Genomic DNA, 27,037 nt, shown 5'->3' with positions numbered 1-27,037 from the left:
TATTTAAATATTTGTAAGTGATTAATTTAATTATTCTGTCAATACATTAATAAAAATTACAATTTATGAATAAAAAAATGTGAACTATTTATTTTATTATTAAATGTTTACTTATTAAGTATAGTTTTAGTATATTAATTTTATAGTTTGGACTAGTTTCATATGCAGTATAGTTGAAATTAAACTAAAAATGTACTTATAAAATATTATTTAGTATAATATAATGTTGAATGTAATCATATAAGTACTAAGATATAATAAAGACAATATATTATATTGTGTATTCAATACCCAATATATTGACTTAAATTAATAATATAGTATTGGTGATAAACTAAATTAGTAATATTACTTTTAATATCCTAAAAATATTTTTATTAGCTGATAACTTATATAAATATTTAATCATTTATTATTTAATTGAGTTTTATATAATTTGATTATAATTCTTATTCATGACAATATTTTTATATGTATTATTCATTTAAGTACAATGTTAATTATTTAATGTTTATCTTTACCTAAAATAGATTTAAATCATATTAAGTTATTTTTATATAATTGGATTACAATTATAACTATATACAGGGATGTACGCAGAAAAAAGTTTTGAGGGGTGTTTTTGAAAAGTATAACTTATTTTAATAAATATACAAAATTTTTTTTTGAAAATTAGGTATACTTACAATACTTTTTTAAATACAAACATAGATATAAAAAAATTAACATTAAAATTTAAAAAGTAAATAACCATACAAAAACCCAAATATTTTTGGGGGTGTTTAAACACCCAAAACACCTCCCTGTGTATGTGCCTGTCACTTTAAACTAACAACATAGTAAATAATAAAAATTTAACATTCAAATAAATTATTAAAATATATGCTAAAAATAAAAATCAATTACTTTTTCGCACATTCAGTTGGATGCCAATATTTCTTACTGTATTATATATTTAAATGACCAGTTGTGAAGTGTTTTTAGTGGAGGGTTTCTACCCCAATTGGTCCAGTAACTTAATGTATTATTAAAATGAAAAAATTTAATATAATTTATACTATTGTGTATGCTAGTTAATTGTATAGATTGTATGTTTTAAAATAAATATAAAAAAGTAATATGCCTGACGTGAAACTCAAAACATTTGACATGCATGTAGATGTAGGACGGAAATAGGTATTACACATATTTTAATTTGTGTAAGTAGGTATAATTGTAGTAATCTAATAAACTAGTATAAAAATAAAAATTAATCACTATACATAAATCTATACAAAAAAGTATTTTTTAGTAACTATAATTTAAAAAAAAAAAAATATGAAATTAAAGACTTTTTATATTATAATTATTATAGATAACTTTATACCTACATTGCTGGTTTATTTATGATTTTAAGATAACTAGTTATTTGATATCAAATCCAGTGTTTAGATATACAACATTTTAAATTTAAAGTTTTCATTTTATTTAACTTAGCTGGAACAGTTTTTTTTGTAAAATTTAAATAGGAAAAATCTTAACCCTTTTCCTCGGTCAACCACCAATTTAGACATCCTTTTTTATAAAACTGAAATATAACATGATTAACACTCTCTGAAATACATTTACAAAGTATAAACATAACTCTAAATAACTCTAAACAAAACACTTGAAATCCAATAAAATTGGTAGTCTCTTTATCTCTACACAGAAATGCTAAATTCAAAACCAGTACTCCAGGCAAAACTAAATAAAAGGTTGCCTTTAAGACTTAAGTATGTTAACTCTAAATTGTTACTGTTAAACAAATTTGTCAGAAATAAGAATAAAGTAAATTAAAAATACGAAATACTTTCAATACAATTATATGCCTAAAATACTTATACACATTAAATTGAATGTCAATATAAATATTTTTTTATAATCTTAAGAAAATATTTACATTATTATACAAAAACAACATTTTAGTTAATTTAATTGTTATATATTAATGAAAAAAATATAGTTTATTTGAATATACACGTACAGATAATACTTTAAATAAATTGTAATGGTGCATATAAGAAAACTTACACATATGTAAATAAAAGCTTTTATGTATTATGATTACGATTTTATACCTGAATGGCTAAATGTAAACAAAAATGATATGGAGGGTCACCTCTTTGTGTTTGTATGAAAAATTAAATTATTAAGTGTTAAGTTATTCAGATCACAATGTTAATCTACAAAATACTATATAATGCGTAAATACAGATGTTGGTACAAATCTACCATAATAAAACATGTAAATTATAACATATTTTTTTTGTACAATTAAAATCTACTTAATTTTAAGTATAAAGTAATGAAAATACTATTGCTAAATTTAAATTTAAATACAACAACAATAACAACCCACCTACAATACCCATGGATAAACAAAATGAAAAAAAATTAAACAATAATTTATGTATTATTAATTACACTTAGTTGAAGCTCATTGAACTATCTTATGCCATCATTTTTTTTTTTATTATTTCTATATTATTACATTAGTATACCTATAAAACTTATAATTTAGTATTTATATATTTACATAAATTATATTATATATGTATATTTGAAATAGCAATAGTAGGTAAAAAAAAAAAATGATAATTATAAAATCAACAAAAGTTTAGTAGAAAACTATAATTTATTTTATAAACTGAGATTAATATGACTAGCATACCAAAACTGTTAAATATCGCATTAATTGTAAAAATTTGTTCATATTAAGTAGTATCGATTTACTTAAACTAATTCACAACTATACTTCCAAAGAAAATTAGAGATGAGTATTGCTAATAAAAAGATAAAAGACAGTGATAGGTGTTAAAAAACATCTTGCTATTTATAAGTGTCAAATTTTATCATAGTAATCAATCTATTTTGTTGGTGTGGTTACTAGATTGTGTGCATTTGTTCCTTAAAATTAACTACTTATATAAACATAAACAATATACTCATAACTTAAAACAGTTAAAACTTTTATATAAAACTAGGTTATGACTAGTTTTGCCAAACTTTACTAAGGGTACAATCAGAGATCTTGGCCTTCACAAAAAAAAAAAAATACAATGGCATCCATAGGCTTAATAAAAACTTATCAATTAGCTATTTGCATTTTTGTAATAGAAAACAATGGTAGTATTGAATTATTTAAAATGTTTTCATGAAATTTTTAACATAATATTTTATAATAAAGGATTTTCAAAACCACAATTTGATTAGCAGATCTTCAAATGTAAAAAAACCATTACTTATTTTGATAAATAGTTTAAATTCATTTTTTAAATAAGATTTGAGCATTTATAATAACCAAGTGTTGAGTATTTCAAATTTCAAAAATTATAATAAACCATAGTTGTCAATGATACATACTATCTGCTTATTATCCATCTGCTTTATTTTTAATGGCAAGATAGTCTTTCCCTCCAAAAAATCAGATCCAATGGAAATGAACACATTACTGATAGTTAATTACACAGTGACAAGTGGTTTGATTTCCTTATGTACAACATAAAATTTGTACTTGTTGCCAAAAAGGCCCCATATAACTGCTACATTTTCAATTATAACGTTAAAAGGTATAGTACACAGTGCTCCTATAATGCATAATGTAAATTTTAGAACACCAAAACGATATAATGAAAAAGATTTCACTACACCAAATATGTACATATAAATATTGACTCCGGCTATAAATGCACAAACAAAATCCATGATTGCTGGACATGGAATTGGAAAGTATCTAGCTAAAACTAAATTAGAAGTAGACAGCGGCAAAGTTACCCATGAATAACATGATAAAGCTAACCAAATTTTTGTTTTTGAAGGTATGGCCGCTGAATGGACAACTAATAAAATACCTTGAAGCCAACGTTTACGTTGTTGGATGAAGTCCCAAAGTGAAAATGGTGATTTTTCCCACATTTCTCCTTCAACAAAATTGAATGTATAGCCTTCTTTAGCAGCTCGCATGGCAAAAAAACAATCTTCTGCTATTGATCCATCTAAACCATTATCAAATGAAATGTGACGCTCTGCACCCAACTAAAATTACAAATTAGTTGTTATTTAATAGTCGAGTAATTTAAATTCAGTATCAAACTCAAATGAGAAAATTAATTTAAATTAATATAGTTACTTGGGTGACAACATATGATCCTTTCCAACTAAGAAGTGGCTTATGGAACATTGAAAGTTGAAGTCGAAGTTTACCCATGTCATCAGCTACTCTGAAACTATCTGCTAAGGTTGTGAACCAATTAACTACTTCTTCATTTGCATATGTTATAAGACCCTGGCCAAACTGATGTTTACCATCCAAGACAAAATTTAATACACCTCTAATTGAGTTTTCTGTCAATAGGGTTTCTTCATCTAAATGTACAACCCAATCACAATCTGCCAAAATATTTACATTGTCTTCTAAACAAAATTGAAGAGCTCTTGATTTGAAAAGTGCACCAGTCTTAGTTTTATATGATTTTGGAACAACCACCTCCCTTATACGCCTATGTACAGGAAGTCCAACACTTTTATCTGTCACTACTTCAATAATGAAATTTTCCAATCCTAAAATAAAAACAAAAAACAATCATATTATTAAGACTGTATATTAAATAATAAAATAAAATTTATATTTAAATTTTAATTTTACCAGTTTCTAAACATCGGGCCATATTACGGGCAACATTAGCTTTAACTAACTGAGGATAATCTCCTCTAGTTACTATACGTATGCATATAAATGGAGCCAACAAAGGTGACCCTTTTAATACAACTTTGTCTTGAAAAGCATTGTACAGTGTAAGACCGCCAAAATTTAATAGTACTTGTGGTAATGGTAAGAAGGTCAAACATCGTAGTAAATACAACATAAAGCACCAAATAAAACCATAGCGTTCCCATGGATTAAAGTTATAAGTATTTTGTACATCTGCTGATAGTTTAACTCCTCCTGACCAGATTTCAAATACTGATATTACAAACACCAATAAGGTACAATGAAGTAAATGTTTGGTCCAACTGCTTAACATAGCTGTAAAATGATAATAATAATTATATTTAACTAAATTTTATGTCTTCATTATGGCTAATATATAATAATACATGTTTATAAGAGGAAATATAATATTATAATTAGCCTTGAATGAATAAATCTAAAAAACAATTATTATTATTATTATTATTATTATTATTATTATTATTAGTTATAGCTTACCTATACTTATCTATGAAATAAAATATCTCAAAATGTAAGATATTTGATGTAACCCAATTCAGTATATAGAAAAATGTTGCTGAAATTCAAATAGGTAGTTCTTACGTTGAGATTTTGTTAATCACAGCACAACTGACAATTTTATTATTATAGACATAATGAGCTACACAATATCGATTTAATTAAATACATAAAACTTCACTAGGTATATTATAATATTAAACACTAAACAGATCTTAAACGCGAAATGGTATTACTAGTATAATTACAAATTACCCACTATGATTTACAAAAAAAAAAAAAAAATTAGGTAAAATAATTATTACATTTATTTATTGTTAGTATCAACTAATACAAATCCCGTAAAAAAAAAATAATACATAGGTGTTAAAGAAAATAATAGTATTTGATTATTTGATGAGTTCCGCCCATGAACAAATACCAACGTTTCGGTTACCGTAGTACGACCGACAGACTACGCAGTCACTTGTCAGATAGATATCAAAATATTAGCGGTTGGTTCCATACTCCCATAGAGTAATTTCTCTATGGTTTCATGAGTTGGTTATTCAGGAATGCTGTGCTTGTCGTTCTTATCACACGACTGATATTTTAAATAATTAATTAATTTGAATTTTAAAATGTGCAATTTTTAATGTGTTTTAAAAATAAATGTTATCACACGAGTATAATTGTGTCGTAAAAAATATTAAAAATGTATTGATGTGTCCAAATAACAATTAACAATAAATTAATCATTACAATTGACCCTTAACCATGGTTACTAAAGAAGCTTTTAACCTTTAAATTGATTAAAAATGTAATCATGTTCCCCAAAACTGATAAAAAAAATAAAAAATTGATTTATCACAATTTACAATTTAAATTTTTTTAATTTTATAGCAGTTGCCAGTTAATTTATTAATATGGCTACACATTATTATCGTAAGTATTTGGGTTATAATTTTGTACCTATTAAAAGTCATGAATTTTTAGAAAATATGTTTTTTTTACAGAAAACAACATTATGTTGTATTCTTAATTACGCAACTTTTATTTCCTATACAATCTTGAGAATTGTTAAGATATTTTTTTTCTTTGGTTTGTAATTTTAGTTATTTTGTCACACAATATTTGAGAAAACATTTGCTATGCTTCTATTTTTATTTGGGTCTTGATGAGTAAGATAATATGATAAATTAATAAAATATAAATTATTAAGACATCTCAGAATATAGTAGTAAATATAAATTATTCAGTTTTCAAATTCCCGTAGAAATATAATTAAATTGCTTTTTATTAATGTATATCTAATTTAATTACGTTTTATGAAATAATTTTGTTTTAAGATTTTTTAAAACTTGTTACTAAATATTATCAATTAATATATTTATAAATTACCTATCATAAGATATTTAGTTCTTATAAACTTTGCTATTACTATTATTAATTTGTCATACAACTTATACAATTATTGTGTTCTAGTCCTCAAAATATATTAATTTGTTTAATTATTTAATTATCAGAGGTCATAACCTATTATTAATAGGATATATCTGTAGATAAAATTGTTTATTCTTCTATTTTATAAAACAATTTTTGTTTAGGACAAATAATTGCTAAAAATCTTACTAACAACTTAAAAACAAGGATTTGTTCATCATATCTATCAACTTTACCTAAACCACAACTTGATGTTGTACAAGATGTACAATCTCTTCATGATGGTAAGTTTTTATTGTAAGTCATGAACTAATTTTATTTAATATTTGAAATTTTTATTCTAGAATCCAAGTATAAGTTGTCTAACCCAGATGCTTTTGATGTAAAAAATATGGTTAAAATTAAAAATTTATTTGAAGCTGGTGTGCATTTTGGACATACAGAAGGAACATTAGATAATAGAATGAAACAATATTTGTATGGTAACAGATTAGGACATTTAATAATCGATTTAAATCATACTAAAAGACTTCTACAACAGGCACTTAACGTTACTGCACATATATCATATAGGTAAATAGAAAAATAAATGCCATAATATTCTTATATGCGCATATACATTTTACTAATCAATATGTTTATTATGTTTAAAATATTATCGTCCTATTTATAACTGTTTCTCTATTTTCTTTATATTAAGTATGTCTAACCTAATTAATAGATGAATTGAAGCTAACTTACAATTGCTAAAAAGATTTATAAATAGTTTATTTGATGTGCTCTCCTGTATCAACTTCCAAGTTTTCCAGTGTTCCACTCACTTTTTTATAGCTAAAAACATTTATTTGATCATTTAATGCACTTATCCAATAAATCATCATACCAGCTACCTGCTACTTAATTAATCTTATTCTGTGTCTGCTATTTATATATATTCTGGGAACTTTGTTACATTAGCAAACACCCTAATTTTTAGTCATTTTTTTGGGGAGGGGGGGAGAGTTGTCATTTTTTTTTATAAAAATATTGGGGCTTGAACTTAATTTTAAAGTTATAGCTATTAGAAGTTTTTTGTTTATATTATAAACCTTAAATGCCTAGTATGTCATTCATTATAGCAGTGAAGGTGTTGATAAATAGATGTTTGATCCTCTGTAAAAAATGTTCAATCTGTTAAATATTGTTTTGATTCTGTATGTTATATATATCTTTAATTATGTTTTTAGAGGCGGAGTAATTTTGTTTTTGTGTCAATCACCCCTCAATTGTTTGACTGTTGAAAATTGTGCAAAAGAATGTGGTGAATTTGCTCATACAAGATATTGGCGTGATGGTATGTTTACAAATTCTTCTAGAATTTTCAAATCTGAAACAAGATTGCCTGATCTGTGCATAGTATTAAATACACTAAGCAGTACATCTAAAAACAACAGTGGGCAACATAGTGTTCTTTCAGATGCAGCAAAAATGTTAATACCAACTATTGCTATTGTAGATACAGATGCTAATCCCAATATTGTTACATACCCAATACCAGGCAATGATGACACACCAAGTGCTATAAATCTTTATTGTGATTTATTTAAAAATGTTATTCTCAAGGCTAAACAAATTAGAAAAGAAATCTTAGATAAAAATAAAACATCATTTTAACATAAAAATGTATTTGTATTTAAAGTTGTTGAAAAAAATATGTTTAAATTAATAAATATTAATTCAAATAAAACACATTGATATCTTCAAGTTTTGAATTACAATTGTACTCATCGATTGTCTCGCAATTTATTAATGGTTTTGTAGCCGTAGAGTTCATAAAATCTGTAAATATAGTTGCTTTTTTAATTATTCAAAATAAATTTAATAGAATGATTACATATACTTTGTATTTACAAATTTAAAGATTATTACATTGCTTTACCCTCTATATATAAAAAATAATAAAATCATTCTAAGTAGGAAAAGAAATACAATGATGGTTACAAACATACAACAAAAATGATTATTACAAATAATTTAAATAACTATTGTCACAATAGAAATCTTTAAAAATGAATATTGTAATAATTATTCACTGATCTTAAGACTTAATCTGTTACTTTAAAACAATTTAATCAAGATAAATACAAAATATTTAAAATTGTACAGCAATACCAATACAATTAATAGTATATTTAAGTAACAAATTAAATAATATATATTATATCTTCTTACTTGTATGATATCACAGGATAGTACATTGCAAAATAAACAATTAAAATAAATGGAAACTTTGCCATCCATGATTCTTTTAATTTATTTGCTATTGCCACACATGACAAATGTGCACATCTTTCAGCACTCATTCTGTTGTCAGTTGGTGAATGTGTTAATCCATATTTCTGTAAATTATTTTACAATATAATAGATAAACTACAAACTTAATTATTATTCATATTACTTCTCCTGGTTGACCTGTAAAGCTTTCTTTAAGAAAATTGGTAAAAACAGGACCTGGGCATAATAGAGTAATGTGAATATTAGTGTTCAATTTTTCTAAACGTAAAGCTCCAAGATAGCCCTTTTAAAAAAAAATATAAATATAAGATATTATATATTAAACATTAATCAGAAAATACATAATTTTAATAATGGTTACAATAAACATCTGAGTATACAAGAAAAAAATATACACACATAACATGAAAACTTAACTTGAGGAGAAAAACTACCCAGCATTCAAATGTGATAGAGATTAGCTACTCTAATTATATGTATTATTGAATAAAGTTCAAGAATAAGTGTATTCGAGTGGTTCGTAAAGCAACAGTAGAATCGCTTGCAAGAGGATAATATGTCTACTTCAAGGACAACTTGTATTCTATGATCTGAGTGTAGAGCATGACATAAACAATAAGGTATGATTAGAATTTTTGATAGACATGTGACATAGCGTACTGTATAGTAATAATAATTCAATGAAAATATAGGTGAGCAAATTATGTGTTTCGTAGACTTGAACCAAATTTAAACCTTAGCATTCATACCATGTTGTTTATATCATGGTTTGGTTAGGTAAACAATTTGATACATTGAAGGGCTTTTTATTAATTACACAAAGTGATAAAGATTGGAATGTTTAAATTTTGTAAATGTTAGATTTTTGTAGACCCAAATAGGCTTTGGGAGGGTTTTGTATAACAAAATTTATTTTTCAAATAAAGTTTGAAGTGTTAACCTATAATCACAGAGTACTTAGTTAATTTAAACTAACGTTAAGTAAATACAGAGGAATTTAAAGGAAAAACGGTTTTATTATTTGTTTTTTAAATTCAGCCTAAGTTGAATATTTATCAAAAATCAAACCTAAATAAATAAAAATGGCATTTTCTGAATATTCAACCTTTTTCATATACTCAACTTTCGAGCTTGAATCAATAAAATTAATACTTAGAAACATAGAAATAGAGTTGAATGAATATTATTTAATTTTATTAATTTAATTGTCAATTATGTAATGTCCTCACTTAAATTTATTTTATGATCATAACACTTATAAATACCATAAAATATTTAATATATTATTTTATGATTAGATTCATGCATACCACATAAAGTTATTGTTAACCACTTAAAAATATAGTTTATACATAGTAATTCTTGACTTACATGAAGAGCATGTTTAGTTGCATCATAGGTTGCAGAAAATGGAGCCGGTATAATTCCTGCAATGCTAGAAGTGGCCACTAGTTGACCATGTCCGACTTGATTAAAATATCTCACAGCAATTCTCGATAGATTTATAACAGGAAATACATTTAAATCAAATAATTCTTGATCGACTCCAAGTTCAATATCTTCCCACACAGCTCGTTGTGAACGACCCGCATTGTTTACAAGTATATCAAGCTATATTAATTGTTAAGGTTTTTTTATTATTAAATTCATAATACTCTCAGAATTTGTATTATAGAAAAAAATGTCTATGTATTATGTAACCTAAATAAATTAATTAATTGTTTTAACATACAAAAAGGTAAAAAGGACAAATTACTCCATAAGTTATTATACCATAATTATAATATAAACCTTCCTAATTTAATTCAACCATATTAATTATGAAATCTATTAAAAAAAACATGGTATTACATTAACAACGAGATTAATAATTAAATAATTTTTAAAAATTTATTCAAATGTTAAATTAATTTAATTTTTATAATATTATTCTTACTTTGCCGAAATGGTTAATAACGTTATCAAACAATGAATTGTGTTTGGATACATTAGTGACATCCATTGGTAATACAAGTATATCATTAGCAGTTAACTTTCCTTCACTAAGTTCTGTGAATTTTTCAATATAAAATTTAAAATTTAATAAAATTTATAACAGATAAAATCATTTAAAAAATTACCAATACAACGATTTTTAACTTGATATAATTTGTCTTTACTTCTAGCAGACAAAACAAGTTTGGCGCCATGTTTAGAAAGATTTAATGCAATGTGTTCACCAATTCCACTAGAAGCACCAGTAATCCAAACTACCTTGTCTTTAAACGAATCTATAATAAAATTTGTACAATTGAAAATTAAAATAAAGCTTGAGTACAATAACCATACCAGTACCAATTTCAATATGGTACAATGCAATATATATTTTATATATAAAAAAAATCCAATTTATTAATGAATAATAATAGTTACTTTACAATTATATTTTTCATATTAAACGGTAAAATAATTATGTAAAATATTTCAATTCTGAAGTAGTTGTATTTTTTTATTAGGAAAGAATTTATATCAAAATCTTGATATTTTTGATAAAATCCCCTTCATCTTACATAAAAATTTATATCCGTTTAAGTTAAATGTATTGTTATACAACTTCAATAGGGGTTGTCTAATTCCGTAAAATCAAAACTATGGAAATCGCACCACTATTTCAATAAAAATGTCATAAATATATTTTTAAATATTTAAATCAATTAAAATATGAATGTAATAGTAAGTTCAAATAGAATCAGCAAAGAGTTATTGAATACCTATAACTTAGTGGACCAGACCATATTTAGTAGATTAAGCATTAAACTTATTTGTTCAAACCAATTTTAATTTGGATTAATAAAAATTTTAAAATTTGATGGACCAGTACTAACCCTATCTGGCACTGCCTAATAAAATTTAAGATATTAAGTAGTTATAGCCCAACTACAATTAACTACCTAATAATTCAACCAATTAAATTGTTAACACCAACAAATATGACAAACATAGGTATTACGTCCCACATACGTAAAATTTTAATGACATGTTGACAGAGTTGGGAAAAAATCTTATCTAATAATTTTTAAACACAAAACATATTTAAATTTAGATGGATACATACAAAAATTTATTAGAATAATGCCTTACACCGCATGTAGATACCTACCAAGATTTCTCTTGAACTTGTCATAAAACCAAAGTTCCAAGTCTGTATCACTGGTAAAGAACAACACAAAATACGCAAGAAACTTTAACACTACAATGAGCCCGATGAAACTCAAAAACCCCATGAGTATTGTAGGCGACTGCGACAGGTACGATTTTGGATGATGAAAGAATTAAACTACCTACATAAACCTACTATACACTTCAATTCAATAACGACTACCTACTAGATCATAATACGTAAGTGGTTATATGTTATATTAAAAAAAACAATCGGATATAGAGAAGCGAAGTAAAGTAATCGGTAAAATAATAATATGATTGAAAATGTTAAACAGTTCACATTACTTTTTAATTTAACATAATTGTGTCATAAAATTAATAATTGATAACAATTTACATTTAATAATACAAGCCGATGATATTGTTATTATAACTAAGTAGTATAATTAATAGTAAGACTAGTAGGAGGTAATAATATATACGCGGAAAACATAACGACCACAGCACTAACGGACAGTTAACAGTTAACTGTTAAGGACGTTAAGGTTAACTGTCCGGTCAGTCGGCGACAGATTGTGAATACTGAAATTGAGTAGTGAGAGTGACCGTAACCATAATTTTAATGTGTATAGTGGTTTAAATTGGTAGTAGCACAATATCGTGATTCGCGGAACAACCTATATAAATAAAATTGAATTACTTATAAAAAATATCTTAAAATGTCTTTTACTACTATGAATAATATTTTTAAAAAAGGGTGGGCAAATGAGTATCGCTCTGATGTATAGTATAGAATAGAGATGGTCACTATAATGGATGTGTTAAATTTGAATGCAATGACAGGTATATCATTGTATATACGAAAAAACGATTCTGAACAGAGATGATTTGTCAGTCAAGGATAATTAGTAAGATACATTATATAATTACCTATATTGAAATTGTAATAAAACGTTTTTTTATGCGATTTCGTAAAAAATTAAATTTCATACGCCCATAAAATTTTTTTTATATTATTAACACTACAATTTTTTTTTACAGTTATTTAAAGAAAAAGTTATGGAGAACCTTGTACTGAGTTTTTCAACCTTAGATATAAATTACAAATAAATTTTATGAATTTTCGCAATTTTGACATATTTCGTAAGCATTTGAACTTTATAAACGCTTATAAACTCCAATTGTGATTATGCCCTTTTTTTTTTTTACTATGATAAGTACTACTTATAATAAATCTTGTATTAAATTTTTAAAATTTTTTGGATTGCCAAATTTTTTACTCGGCATTTCAAAAAAAAAAAACTTAGAAAAATCAAAAATTGAAATTGTCTATTAATAGCTTAAAAAGCCAAAATATTTTGAAAATTTAATCATAAATAGATACGTTAATATAAACGTTTGGTGAAAATTTCAAGTATTTACAATGATTCGTTTTTGAGTTACAGCAAAATAAAAAAATCGATTTTGTCGAAAACTGGTTATGCGTAAAAATTCCCGTTTTTCCAGATGCTTTTGAAAACTACTGGAAAATGGAAATTTTGTACTTTTGACCCCCCAAAGTACCAACTAGATTCATTTTCCTTTTCAGAGAGACACTGAAGTTAAAAATCAAAGCACTATTAGTAATTCATAGTGTTATTTTTGAAATTTCTAGAAATATTCAAAAAAAATTCAAGAATCCATTATAATAAAAATTATTTTAAAGTTATACAGACAACAGACTATACAGTACTATTATTTGTTATGTAAGCATTTTTTTCTACACCTTAAAAATATCCAGTCTATGTTCAAAATATACCTTCGATGCATAATCTTCTTTAAGCAAAGGTAATATTATACGTATTATTATTTCAGCGCCAGTACGAAAAAGCCAAATAAGAAGAACATAGGAATGCGATAGCTTGCGGTCAATTGACGTGTAGGGAATATGGTTATAGTGTGTCAGCCGGTGACTACATTTTTAGTGTACCTATTACCTATTCACCTGCAGTAACCAGATGACCACCGACCGCCATCTTGGCGGTCAACGTGTTAAATTAATTTAACTTGATGAAACCTCGTTTTAATCGGGGTCAATTGTTAATTAATTTATTGCTGACGGTTTCATGTTATGATAAATATAAGCTTTGCCAATAGCTTTAATAAATTAAAATCATTTATACTTGAAAGTAGGATGATTTGTATGCAATAAAAAATTTTAAAATATGCATTTAAATTTTTAAATTTTAAATTTAATACGAAAATATAGTTACATAAAAAATATTTATTATTGAAATACATCATCAGTGATTGGCTGTAAAAAATAAATAAATAAAATAAAATTTATAATTTACATTTAATAGTGGAAATACTTTGAATTGTATGTTTGAAAAATTGGAAAATTTAAGTTTTATACTTTAATTAGCAGGGCTAGAATTAAATGCAAAATATTAATTACGAAATATACTATAAAACATGCATTTTTTGCATTCTTATAATCGAAATATGCATTAATATTCATTGTATTCAATATAAATGCTAAATATGCAAAAACATGCAAAATACAAACACCACCATTTATCTCATCATGAGGTGATTCGTGAACATTACTGACAAAATCAATAATCAGAAGTCACAAAAAAAAAACATGCAACTGCCTGTTACATTATAAATCCTAGCCCTGATGATTCGGCTCCATAGCTTCAAAAATTGTTGTCTGAACTTCCCTCAGCACCGAGTTACCCTATAGGCAGTTATCAGGTGATTGCAGCTGCAAATTTATCGCACTTAAAAAATAAAATATATTTATAATAATATTATATAATAATTTGAGACGGCGGCAAATATCCTGCTTGTAGACAGTAAATTGCTTAATCCGCTACTGACTTCCCCACTATAACGAGTCAGCTCTCATTGGTTCTCCGAAGTCTCTGCTCATTGCTTCATAATATATAAATGTGGCTTGGTGTGGTGCGATCGTATACTCAACTGCGGAAACGCTCTGAGTGTACGTATCGGCCAATGTTGCTAGCTCTCGGATGGTTGATCACCCGGGATTTTAGTGACAAATCCTTGCCACACATACAAAAAACGTGTTTCAACCTACCGTTCCTCCGTTCTACAAATGAATAAATCATCCAATGGCCTTTGTTACCGCGGATTAATTAATAAAAGAAAAAAAAATGTATAAATATACTTCATAGAACAATTTGTATTATTAAGTTAATGCGTAAATGCGTACATAGTTTTTATTTAAATTGTTTAACAATAATTAATTTTTTGGTAATCAAAAATAAAAATTCATGCATTTTTTTTATTGATAACTCCCATGTTTTTTGAAACAGTTGCCTAACAATGAGTCAATGAATAGGTATTTGGTGAGTTGTTAATCAACAAGTAAAGTACCAATAAAGTTACTAGTATACTACTATAGTAGTATATAGTACGATATAATTTTATTTTTACTGGTGTCGTTACTTATCGATACTGAATTCCACTTGTCCAATTAATTTCGTTTATTTTTACTGAGCTTTATATATCTGTAGATACCTATTAAATTCTTAACTGTTATCGTTTAAGAGGCCACAACACCCACATGTGTTGTCCCCATCTTACAAGTACGTAACATATCAAATTTATGCTCAACAGATCATGTTTAGTATTTAGCTACGTTAGTTTAAAAATTAGAATGAATCGATCTATTATGAAACTTGATGGTAAGAAAATTATCTGTGTTTGTATGTTGGTTTTTTACGATTATTAAGTTTTTAAGTGAGTTATGAGCATTTTTAATAAAAGCTATGTTATATACGCATATCTTGCTAAAAAATTGAACTATCATAAGAACCAAAGAACCAACATTCAAACACAGATAATTTTCTTATTATCAAGTTTCATTGCAGATCGATTCACTTTAATTTTTAAACTGACGGAGCTAAACGTGATCTGCTGAGCGTAAATTTACCATGTTAAGTACTTGTAAGACAGAAACAACACATGCGGGTATGACGCCCTCTTAAGTTCAGCTTCGGTGTGCGTATGTAAAGATGGTTAGTGTTTCGACTTAAGCCTTTATAAGCAACATTATTTTTATCAAAACATGGTTATTAAGTTACTTGACGCAAAAAAACAAACATTGAAACATTGATAATTGATAAATATATATTTTGCAGAACATATACCTAAAATAATTAATTTTTTTCATAGTAGATATATATTTCTTTAAATTATACATTTTTTTTCATAATAAATAAAACCAATTGCTTATTAGAAACAACCCATTAAATTAATGGCATTAATTGAGCCATTTTATCTTGGTCCAAAAGAATTCCTATTAAACGGCTTCTACTGTAAATTCACTAAACCTACTATAGTGCTACTACCAGGACAGTTTTTTTTTTGGGGGGGGGGGAATAATATGCATTTGCCCGACCTAGATTTTAATGTAGCCAAATGGGCCAACCTATGGCCGAGTATAAACGGACCGGGCCTTAAAAAAAATAAAAAGGGCTAAATTAGGGTTTTTCGTAATACTTTTTAGGCCGGGCCGAGTTAGACTTAAACCAAGGTTGAATCGGACTTTTTAAGGATTTTTTATACCTCGCCTGGGTATTTTTTGTTTTTTTTTTTATGACAAATAATCATTATTTAGAATTAAAATGATAAGTTTATAGTTCGACGGTGGAATAATCACAAATAACGAATATTATAACATTTTTGTACACGAACAACTATTACTCACAAACATTTTTATTATATAATTAAATATTATGAATCATGATGTTCTAGGGTTAAAAATAAATTTTAGATCGAACCGAATTTTTTTAAGAGCTTAGAATTATTATTGGGCCGAGCCTGAGCTTTTTCTCCAAAAATATTTTCTATTGAACCGGGTCAGCTTTTTTTTTTTTTTATCAAAAAATGTTTTGGACTGGATCGGGCCGGGCTTATAAAAAAATATCCTTGGACCGGAACGGGTTTTTTAAGAACTTAGGATGATTTTCGAACCAGGCTGGGTAGTAAATGTATGGCCCTTGCAGGTCTATAATTGATGTGAGTTAAGATTATTTATGTTTTAATAAGTAATATGTTAAGGTTAACAAAAGTGGGTAGAATTTATGTTATAAAAATTATAAAGTATAAAAAAAATATGTTAGATGAAAGTTGGGTTAGCGAGTAGAACGAGTGCCTTTTTGTATATGTATACTTAAAAGTTTTATAGTTATAGCCTTTTAGGGCCAGTCATTATTATGCCCTACCCTAGCAAGTATTAAAATGATGCCCCTGGTTACTACAGATTAACTAGTAACTAATAGTCCGCAGTCTATATGATTATAAAATATAAAATTACCATCAGACATCAGTCATCAATAATCATAGACCATATAGTTGTATTAAACCTGTAGTATAATATGCTTATGCAGTTATGCCTAATAATATAAAATAAAAGAGATGATATATTGATAAAAAGTAGACAATAGTGGCTGCAGTGGCTTATTTATGATGGCCCAACAAGAAAATTTTCCCCTACAAGGCGTTTTTAATATTTTTGCATGATGCATATTTATTTTAAAATTAAACTGTAGAAAGAAAAATGGAACAGAATAAAAAATCAAAGTAAGAATTTATTATTATTTTAATATTTATAATCAAATGTTATACTTTTATAACGTGTATTAGATGGAGTTGTTCTTAATGATGCACGATCGATCAATGGAAATAACCTTTGTACCCAAATATCAAAAGATTTTTTACATATTATTACTTATTATGTTGTTTTTGCTGATCGTATTTTTTTAACTTAAAGAAAGTTTGATTTAAATTATTTTACTAAAACAAATCAATTTGTATTTTTATAGATTTTAACATATGTTTTTTCACCGGGCATAATATTATAATATATTTCATATGTTTTAAATTAGATTGAAACTTAGTTGAGGACTTGAGGTTGAATATGGACGAAGAACACTAGTTGAATAAGCACCAGGGACGTATTCAGAGCGGTTTTTTCAGTTCATATGTCCGAGGCCCAGCCATAAGCCTAAACATTTATCAATATATAAAATGAATATTATTATTATGAAAACAAAATAAAACATATAATACGGTTGCAATATTTGTGCCAAAACCATCATTATTAGTTTTCATGTATAATTACATACATTTTTCGTTTGAAAATCAGGGCATTCACGCCTAAACTAAAAAAAAATGGTCTCGGAAAAGCTAAATACGGTCTTGGTCAGCATTAGTAAATATTTATAGACATAGCTAGAGCCATTCAAGTTGATGAAGTCAATGATATGTTTGTTGACAGTAAAAAAAGAATTTAGGATTTTTTTATTATAATTAATTATTTTTATTTGTAAATATTTAAAATTGTAAGTATAAAAAAAATGACTTAATATAATGATTAATAAATTTATATTATATATTTATATTGTATACCTTCTAGCTATAGTACCTAATAAATAAAAAATATTGAATACCTATATAGCAAAATGTTAACATTTTTGGTATATAATATTATGTTACTAATGCGATATTTGACTTTTATATTTTAAATTGAGGTACCTCTATTTAATATTTTGCCCCCCCCCCCTCGAAATGACTCGCAACTAGGTCACTGACAGGTGGGTAGGTACCGATCTAGCTGTTGTAGATTACGTGTCGTGTGGGTCACTATTAAGTATTATGGGTGTGTTCAATTTTAATTCAATGATATATCTTTGTGTACGAAAAACAATTCTGGATGTAAACGGTTGGACAGCTTATATCATAACCATTTAATATTCTATGAGTGACTCACTCATCATTAACAATAGATGTTCACTTTAAGTGAACGTCTATTGTTGGATCTATAAAATTGTATATGTGGTTTAGACATATAGTGGTTAACTGTTTGGTGATTGACACCAGTCTTTACTAATTATTCTGTTTTATAACCAAACAACAATCAGAATAGATGGTTGTGGTTACCTTAATATTATTTTTGATCACATCTAATAGTGTAGATCACGAATTAATATATTACACCTAGTCTTTTCTTTAACTTCGACTAAAGAGCATTATTTTATTCTTTTACATATACATCAAAAAATCCATTTTTGATGTAAAATTAGTGAATTGCGATACCCGAAAATCATCGGTTAACGCAAAAACTAAATAGTATCTATTTTTGTTATTAACTTATTCACTTATGAGCATCGTGCTTATGAGTTAATAATACCACAGAATAAATCAAATTTAATTTAATTTATTCTGTTTTCTGTGATAACTGATAATACTTCACTGTAAAAAAAATGTATGTTAGACGAGCATTCTTGCCAATACACCCTCCATGCAGTGCGCTATCTCTTTTATTATTTAGTTTTGGTAATGTCATCATCCATGTGGATATTTATATATAATTATATCCACCTTGGTCATCATCACGATTAAAGATATCATTAATAGTGGTCATCATGTCAGAATGTTATTTTTATCTCCGTTGGTTGATAACAATTTGAAGCGTAATATATTATCACATGATAAGAAGAATATTAGTATATTACAATATAAATTTTCAAGTTCAGTACTTCAGTGTTTATATTTATCTGATTGAAAAAGTAATTATTATTTAATTATATAATTTAGTTTAAAACTGAGTTGTCATATTTTTATTTTTTATATTTTATATTTAAATCAAAGAAATGAATAGTTCCTGTTTAACCAAAACTGAAACCAAGTCACCATTTTTAATTGGAGTGGCTGGTGGAACTGCATGTGGAAAAGTAATTACCTACTACATTTTGTTAAATTATTATGTCAATGATCTATATTTGTAATTCAAGATCATATAAATTAATAATCTTTGTATAATGTTACTTTATAGTCTACTGTTTGCAAAAATATCATAGAAAAATTGGGGCAAACTAATTTAGATGAAACAAGAAGACAAGTAGTGTCAATCAGTCAAGACAGCTTTTATAGAGAATTAAATGCTGCAGAAAAAATCAAAGCTTCTAAAGGACAATTTAATTTTGATCATCCTGGTATTTCTGAAATTAATTATTAAATATTATCTTAATAAATAAATAAATAAATATATGTATAGAATACTGTAAATTGAAATTGTTATGAATATTATATTAATCTTTTGATTTATTTTTAAATTTATCAGATGCATTTGATGAAGTCTTTATGTTTCAAACTTTGACCGATATTCAAGCAGGAAAGACCTGCACTATTCCAGTATATAACTATAAAACAAATTCTAGGTAAACAGATGAACAATTGATTTTAAAACATATTTAATATTTACTACTATTATATTTAACATCATTTATTAATTTAATTTACCATCGATTGAGATGTATAAAGTAAATTCATAAAAAGTATTTAAATGTGATTTTTTTAAAATTTTTATATACTCCATTCATATTTTTTAAGTTACTCAGTGTTGTGATGCACATTTGACTTTACGGTATAGCTAATTAACATAATAGGCAATACAAGTAGTTGATTTAGTGTGGTCAACAGACAGCTGGCATGCCTGATCGTCACTCGAAAAAAAAATTGGTTGTTGTCAGAATTTCTTATTAATGTGAATGGAATATAATTTCAATTATTTAATACTTATCTAACTCGACTTCTTGTTATATGATATGATAAAAGTTATATTTCATTTAGTTACTCATAAAAGTCCAAACAAATTTTGTATTAACCATTCATAGTTTCAAATGTTATTTTTTTAAATTTTAGGAGTAAGAATGAGAATATAGTCATCTATCCTGCAGATGTTGTGATTGTTGAAGGCATATTAGCGTTTTATTTTCCTGCAATACGAGATCTATTTCATATGAAATTGTTCGTAGATACAGATTCAGATACTAGATTAGCCAGGAGAGGTAATTAACTAGTTCATCTAGTATATTTAGGTTAAGTTTATGTGTATCAATAATTTTTTTAGTTCCTAGAGATATCAATGAAAGAGGCAGAGACTTAGAACAAGTATTAAATCAATATATGAATTTTGTAAAACCTGCTTTTGAAGAATTTTGTTTACCGGTAATTAATTTTTAATTTTGTAAATTATTGCTATGAATGGTATTTATTTTATTCATAATATTCAAAATGTTATAGACTAAAAAATTTGCTGATATTATCATACCAAGAGGAGCAGAAAATTTTGGTAATATTCTACTAATTTTTATGTTAAAAAAATTATTGTCTTGATGTAAATGTAAATTAAGTTAAATATATTAGTTTAAATTTTCTTTTCAATAGTTCAGTTGTTCAGTAAATTAAAAGCTACATATTATTTATGTATTATTTTTGTTTTGCAATAGCTTTATACTTCATAAAGAAATAATTATTTATTTTAAATTACCACACTTAAACCAATAACAACTGTTACATAAAAATATTTTTAAAAACCAAATCATTTTATTTATACCTAAACATTAAACTAAGTAAGAATCCACAATTTTCAGTTACAAAATCATTTTCTTTTCGTTACAATTCAACTAAATTTATTCAATTTAATGCAACTTATAGTATAAAAGTTTCCTATGTAGCATTAATGTTTTTAATATTTTTGTAAACTAATAACTATAGTTGTTGAAGCTGTACAAAAAATAAATAAACAAATTTTATAGCTAATAAAAATATTTAAAAGTTTATAAAAATAAATAAGCTAAAGTATACTTGCCACGGTTACAAGAACGTACCTTGTCGCGCAGGTGGCAGACCAATTCTCCACTGTAACCTTGTCATATATCTATTCCTTTTCGTTTTTGTTAGCCAATTAGCTATGACCTGCGCTCATTGAACCTGTTTTGGTCTGCCGCCCAGGTACGTTCTTATTCCGCGGTGAGTATAGTATAAGTTGTAATCATGATCTTAAATATATACATACATATTTTTTTTTGCAGTGGCTATTGATTTGATTGTTCAGCATATACGAGATTTATTAAATAGTGAACATTGTACTCTATACGAACTCGCAGAAGGATTAGTAGCAGTACATACAAATAATGTTAATGCATCTAGGCTACATTAATCTAATTTGACATAAAATTATTTATAACAATTTTAATCTATATTTTTACATTAAAAAAAAAAAATGTATGCAATTTTGAGTGAATAAAACTATTAACATTATTTTAAAAAGTAATCTTTATTAGTTAAATTATGTTATACATTAAAAAAAAAAAATTGACAGTCAGTTTCTATTATATGTATTTATTGATAATAAAGTTCTATGTTCATGCCATCATGAATTTCATCTGAAGAAAAGTTATTAAGGAAAATTATATTACATTACAATAATATTATATTATATTTAAAGAAATTCACATTTTAACTTATTATCATACTTGACAGTTAATACAACTATTCTCGTTTTATTATTTATAACCGTAAAAATAAGTATAAATTGTTTTAAAGAGTAAAAACAAATTTGTAATAATTTTAGTTGACCAGATTTTGTTATAATTGTAAGTGATACTTAAGTTTATTCAAGACAAGACCTTATTACCTTAATTGGAAAAATGGCAAAATTATACATTTACTTTGATCATAATACATTTAGTAGTGCACTAAACAGCTCAAATGTTTACCCAGTGAAGTGATTTCTTATGCTAAATGTTAGCATAGTTAGCATTATAGGCAACTAAACTTAACACAGGTGTATTTAGGTGTATTTTATATAGATGACAGCTTGTATCATATATATTAATTCAAAGATTAAAAGGATACAATCTCCCAGTCTAATATGATCTTTGAAAATTGTGTACCATTTCTTCAAAATTATCTTTTCCCATTTTGTTCCTGTTTGAGCTGCGATTAATTTTTTTAAATCACCTATTGTATCTTCAGGGTTACATTTTACTCTGACTTTTTTCCCCAATCTATCATTACAAGTGATTTCAATCATTTTGAAGACTTTGATCCTTTACCTGAAAGAAATCAAGCTTTAAAAACATAAGGTCGATCAAATAATAAATACAGATTACTGTGTATAACAATTTTAAGTATTAAATTTAAAAAAAAAAAAATTAATTATTAAAATAAAAATGGTTAATTGTTTTTCTTCATATTTTAATGTATAAAGTTATTAAGTAAAATTTAGATAAAATATAATTAGTTGTGTTCTTGAAAATCGAGATAAAAAATTAGCAACAATAATGTACCAATATGAGAAATTAATGAAAAAAAAATAAATAACAAACATAAAGAAGCAAAATTAATATAGATATAGTGGTAGATTTAACTCTATATTTTGGTGATATACATAGATACAAATTAAAACAAACCATGATAGTATAACAATTAATAATATTACAACATTTTTTGTACACCCAACACCACTGTAAATAAAATTGTTTCAACTGTATCAAAATTGACCACAAAAAAAAGATTTTTTCAATTATTTCATGAAGAAGAAAAGGCTTTTTTACATTATGTAAAATACAAAAATATTTTATGAAATATTCACTCCAATTTAACATTATGAAACTTTTTCACAATGCAATCATTCACTTTATATACTGAAAAGTATATATATATATATATATGTGTGTGTATGTGTGTGTGTGTGTGTGTGTGTGTATGTATATTTGATTTTCTAAGTTGAAAGTCAAAATAAAAAACACAAATATGTTTGTGAATTATGAAAGAAATGAAATATGAGTTACAAAATTATTATATTTGTAATTCCAATCCTGAATGATATTAAAGTAATTGGTTAAAAGTATAATTTTGAGTTATTATTTTTTATTATTTATAAAATATATTTACAATCTGTATATACAGGACAGGGGCAGATCCAGACCAAGATAACAGGGAGGTGATTTTTAAAGGGCACACATTAATTTCAGGGACTTAAACTATTTTTTTTGAAAGAACGGGGGGGGGGGATCGGCCCAATCGCCTCCCTCTAGATACGCCACTGATATAAGATAATTCAATAAATAAATAACATAATATAAAATATATTAGACATGGAATGTGATGAAAAGGAATGTCGATTGACACTATTTCCAATTAGAATTTAGTGGAATAGTTACTAAAATAATAATAAAATATTAAATGCTGTGTTATTTAATAGATTCATGGCCATTAATGTTTGAAATGACGGATAAGCTTGTCAGGTAATGTGCGAGCAGATAATTTAGATATGAGGGGATTTGAGTGATTAAAGCATTTACTATGACATTTGTTGTGGTGATAGGAAGCAAGTGTGGATAATGTTGGTTTGTTGAAATCATGATGTAAGATGCGGTTTCTTACATACTAGGGAGCATTAGAAAGGACACAAAGAGTCATTGATTGAAAAGCTTGAAGTTTGGTTAGGTTTTAAATATTTTGAGATTCTCCAAAGTTGGATTCATATTTAATTGTCGGACATAATAATTGTTAATAAATTAGTGTTTTGTTATTAAAAGAAATTTTGAATCGGAGTAATGATCTTAGTTTGTGGAGCCTGATGTTGAGTGATGATCTTTTTGATATGATATGGTTAGCCCAGGTTAGTGTTTGTTGAAGTAGAGGCATGGTATTTAATAGAATTTTCCATAGAAATTATTTTTCTATTTAAGTGAACAGGAGGAATATTTTTAGGGAAGAAGGTGAAGGTGATGCGAGTGGATTTAGTTTCATTGACTTTTATTTCCCATAGATTGAACCAAGATTGTAATTGATTTAAGTGGTTTTAAAGATTGTTAATAGCGGAGTTGGGAACATGAATACAATTATTAATCAAAACGTTTTTAATCAGCTAAAGGCAATATTATAAAAATTATATCGACGTTTTATTTATTTAAATGATATACTATTACCTTTTAAATTCGGATGAAAATTAATTTATTGCAAAATTGTAGCAAGCATATAGATAAAAACTAAATACTGTTATGTAAAAATAATTTTTAATTATATAATATACATTAAAATTAGAAACTTTTCAACGATTTAAAATTGGCTTGGCAATTTGGCATGTCAACTTATAGTAATAATTACCAAATTAATGATTATTTTATAATTGATAACAATGATAGCAAAAAATATGTTAATAAGTCAGAAGTTATATTCAAAATCATAATATTCTATCATTTTAAATAACTAAAATTTTTGAAAAAATAAATTACAAATAATTATAATTTATAATTTTTCATAAATAAAAATAATAGAATTAATTAATAATTTATATTTGAACCTTGAATGGTACCACTATTATATTTGTCTGTATTAGGATATTAAAAATGTACAAAAATGAATGACGTCGATAACTAAAACGTTACTATCATCCGATCGATCACATCATCAACATGAACATTTTTCAAAAAACAAATATTAAAAAACAATTGTACATTTTTCATTAGACTGTAGACCTACTTTCATATTTATTGTAATGATACATTATGTGTATGTTAGTGTAATATTTTAACATTAGATTATTTATTAAAGTTTATTTGTTTTCTACCTTTTGTGTACTATTATGGCATTCATACCTAAAAACTATATTGACAAAGCAGAAGATATTTCAGAACTGGTAATTAGTTACAACAAATACAATATAATATATTGTATTAATAAATTTTAAATATGAAAAATTACTCACTATTTACACATCATTTTTGTAGGTTGTTAAAAATTGTAATGCATACTTGCCAACAGCTTCTCGGTTATGTTTGATATCAACATTTATAGAAGATGGCCTCCGAATGTATTTTCAGTGGTCAGAACAGAGCAGATACATGGATATGTCTTGGAATTGTGGAATGTTTTTGGCTACTATTTTTGTTCTTATTAATTTAGTTGGACAGTTGGGTGGATGTATACTTATTTTACTACAAAAACATGTCCGAATAGCTTGTGGTATATTATTTTTTATAGTTGTATTACAAGTAAGCCATCAATTTTAATTATCCTAATCTTTTATGTAATAATAATGTTAATACTTAACATACGAATAAAATGTATTTGCATTTTGTATCTAGACAGTAGCTTACAGTATTTTATGGGATTTCCATTTTTTACTGAGAAATTTTGCCTTAATTGGAGCATTATTATTAGTTCTTGCTGATAGTGAAGTAGAGTCAAAATCTCTGCTTGCTGGTATTCCATCGTTGGGTAAGTTGCAATATTATTAAAATATAGACTTAAAAACTAATATGTTTATTGTTTTTAAGGAGAAAACAAACAAAAAAATTATATGCAACTGACAGGAAGATGCTTGATTGCATTTATGTTCATTACACTATTAAAATTTGAAATATCATTTTTCCAGGTTTATATTTTAAGATACTATAATATTGTTTACATATACCGATAATTAATGTTTTAACTTCTTTTTTATAGTTAGTTCAAGACTTTTTAGGAACTGTTATGATGGTATTAGTTTTTATTGGTTACAAAACTAAACTTAGTGCGTTGGTGCTTGTTTTGTTTTTAACAAGTTTAAATTTCTATTATAATGCTTGGTGGACAATACCTGAAACAAAACCTCTTCGTGATTTTTTAAAATATGATTTCTTCCAAGTAATTATATTAATATATTAAAGATTTATTATTATTTGTTGTGCTTTACTCATTTATTTTTATAATTAGACTCTTTCAGTTATTGGAGGCTTATTAATGATTGTACTCAGAGGACCTGGTGGAGTGTCAATGGATGAACATAAAAAAAATTGGTAATCTCTATTCTAAAACATATATTTAATATAATGATGTTATTTTTCAAAAACAAATATATAAAATTTGATTATTTAATATGTTTACTAGATATTTACATAAATTAACATCCACTTCATATCATATATCATCCAATTTATTTATTAGATCATTAAAAGAGATAAAACTAAATACATATAGTATAATCCAGGGATCACCAAGAACCACAGACACATTTTTTACAAACCTTGATGGTTGTGTAACTATAAATTACATAATAATTTTTAATTTTTTATAAATAAACTGTGTAATGGTTATTCA

At 25.8% G+C, this 27,037-nt stretch overlaps 6 protein-coding genes across 7 annotated transcripts; 3 read left to right on the top strand and 3 right to left on the bottom strand.

Moving 5' to 3' along the window:
* Positions 1–2,917: 2,917 nt before the first annotated feature.
* Positions 2,918–5,910, bottom strand: LOC113550974 (beta-1,4-mannosyltransferase egh). The gene is made up of 4 exons (XM_026952952.1): positions 5,231–5,910; positions 4,667–5,047; positions 4,151–4,581; positions 2,918–4,056 (listed from the first exon to the last, which is right to left on the bottom strand). The coding sequence occupies exons 2-4, from the start codon at positions 5,043–5,045 to the stop codon at positions 3,484–3,486; spliced, it is 1,383 nt and encodes a 460-aa protein (XP_026808753.1). The 5' UTR covers positions 5,046–5,047; positions 5,231–5,910; the 3' UTR covers positions 2,918–3,483.
* Positions 5,911–6,097: 187 nt separating this feature from the next.
* Positions 6,098–8,334, top strand: LOC113550975 (28S ribosomal protein S2, mitochondrial). The gene is made up of 4 exons (XM_026952953.1): positions 6,098–6,175; positions 6,838–6,957; positions 7,018–7,246; positions 7,900–8,334. Exons 1-4 carry the CDS (start codon positions 6,157–6,159, stop codon positions 8,324–8,326), a joined length of 795 nt encoding a protein of 264 aa, XP_026808754.1. The 5' UTR covers positions 6,098–6,156; the 3' UTR covers positions 8,327–8,334.
* LOC113550976 (dehydrogenase/reductase SDR family member 7) lies at positions 8,325–12,247 on the bottom strand. The gene is made up of 7 exons (XM_026952954.1): positions 12,087–12,247; positions 11,068–11,217; positions 10,884–10,996; positions 10,319–10,558; positions 9,111–9,230; positions 8,885–9,051; positions 8,325–8,491 (listed from the first exon to the last, which is right to left on the bottom strand). Exons 1-7 carry the CDS (start codon positions 12,208–12,210, stop codon positions 8,437–8,439), a joined length of 969 nt encoding a protein of 322 aa, XP_026808755.1. The 5' UTR covers positions 12,211–12,247; the 3' UTR covers positions 8,325–8,436.
* A 7,370-nt stretch (positions 12,248–19,617) lies between these two features.
* Positions 19,618–22,222, top strand: LOC113551030 (uridine-cytidine kinase). 2 transcript variants are annotated; one of them, XM_026953032.1, is made up of 8 exons: positions 19,619–19,671; positions 19,754–19,836; positions 19,938–20,097; positions 20,226–20,322; positions 20,807–20,952; positions 21,015–21,112; positions 21,188–21,236; positions 21,979–22,222. In XM_026953032.1, exons 2-8 carry the CDS (start codon positions 19,756–19,758, stop codon positions 22,104–22,106), a joined length of 759 nt encoding a protein of 252 aa, XP_026808833.1. In that variant the 5' UTR covers positions 19,619–19,671; positions 19,754–19,755; the 3' UTR covers positions 22,107–22,222. The 2 variants fall into 2 exon arrangements, with proteins under 2 accessions (XP_026808832.1, XP_026808833.1); XM_026953031.1 differs by having other exon boundaries at positions 19,618–19,836.
* On the bottom strand, positions 22,205–25,052 carry LOC113553770 (ubiquitin-like protein 5). Its single transcript, XM_026957281.1, has 3 exons — positions 24,886–25,052; positions 22,805–23,004; positions 22,205–22,332 (listed from the first exon to the last, which is right to left on the bottom strand). Exons 2-3 carry the CDS (start codon positions 22,980–22,982, stop codon positions 22,289–22,291), a joined length of 222 nt encoding a protein of 73 aa, XP_026813082.1. The 5' UTR covers positions 22,983–23,004; positions 24,886–25,052; the 3' UTR covers positions 22,205–22,288.
* Positions 25,053–25,317: 265 nt separating this feature from the next.
* LOC113552045 (surfeit locus protein 4 homolog) lies at positions 25,318–26,815 on the top strand. The gene is made up of 6 exons (XM_026954710.1): positions 25,318–25,595; positions 25,687–25,950; positions 26,044–26,176; positions 26,236–26,333; positions 26,405–26,584; positions 26,654–26,815. The coding sequence occupies exons 1-6, from the start codon at positions 25,542–25,544 to the stop codon at positions 26,738–26,740; spliced, it is 816 nt and encodes a 271-aa protein (XP_026810511.1). The 5' UTR covers positions 25,318–25,541; the 3' UTR covers positions 26,741–26,815.
* Positions 26,816–27,037: the final 222 nt, after the last annotated feature.

The sequence above is a fragment of the Rhopalosiphum maidis genome, chromosome 2 (assembly GCF_003676215.2).
Source record: "Rhopalosiphum maidis isolate BTI-1 chromosome 2, ASM367621v3, whole genome shotgun sequence".
Classification (NCBI taxonomy): domain Eukaryota; kingdom Metazoa; phylum Arthropoda; class Insecta; order Hemiptera; family Aphididae; genus Rhopalosiphum; species Rhopalosiphum maidis.
This window is presented reverse-complemented; position numbering and strand designations above follow the sequence as displayed.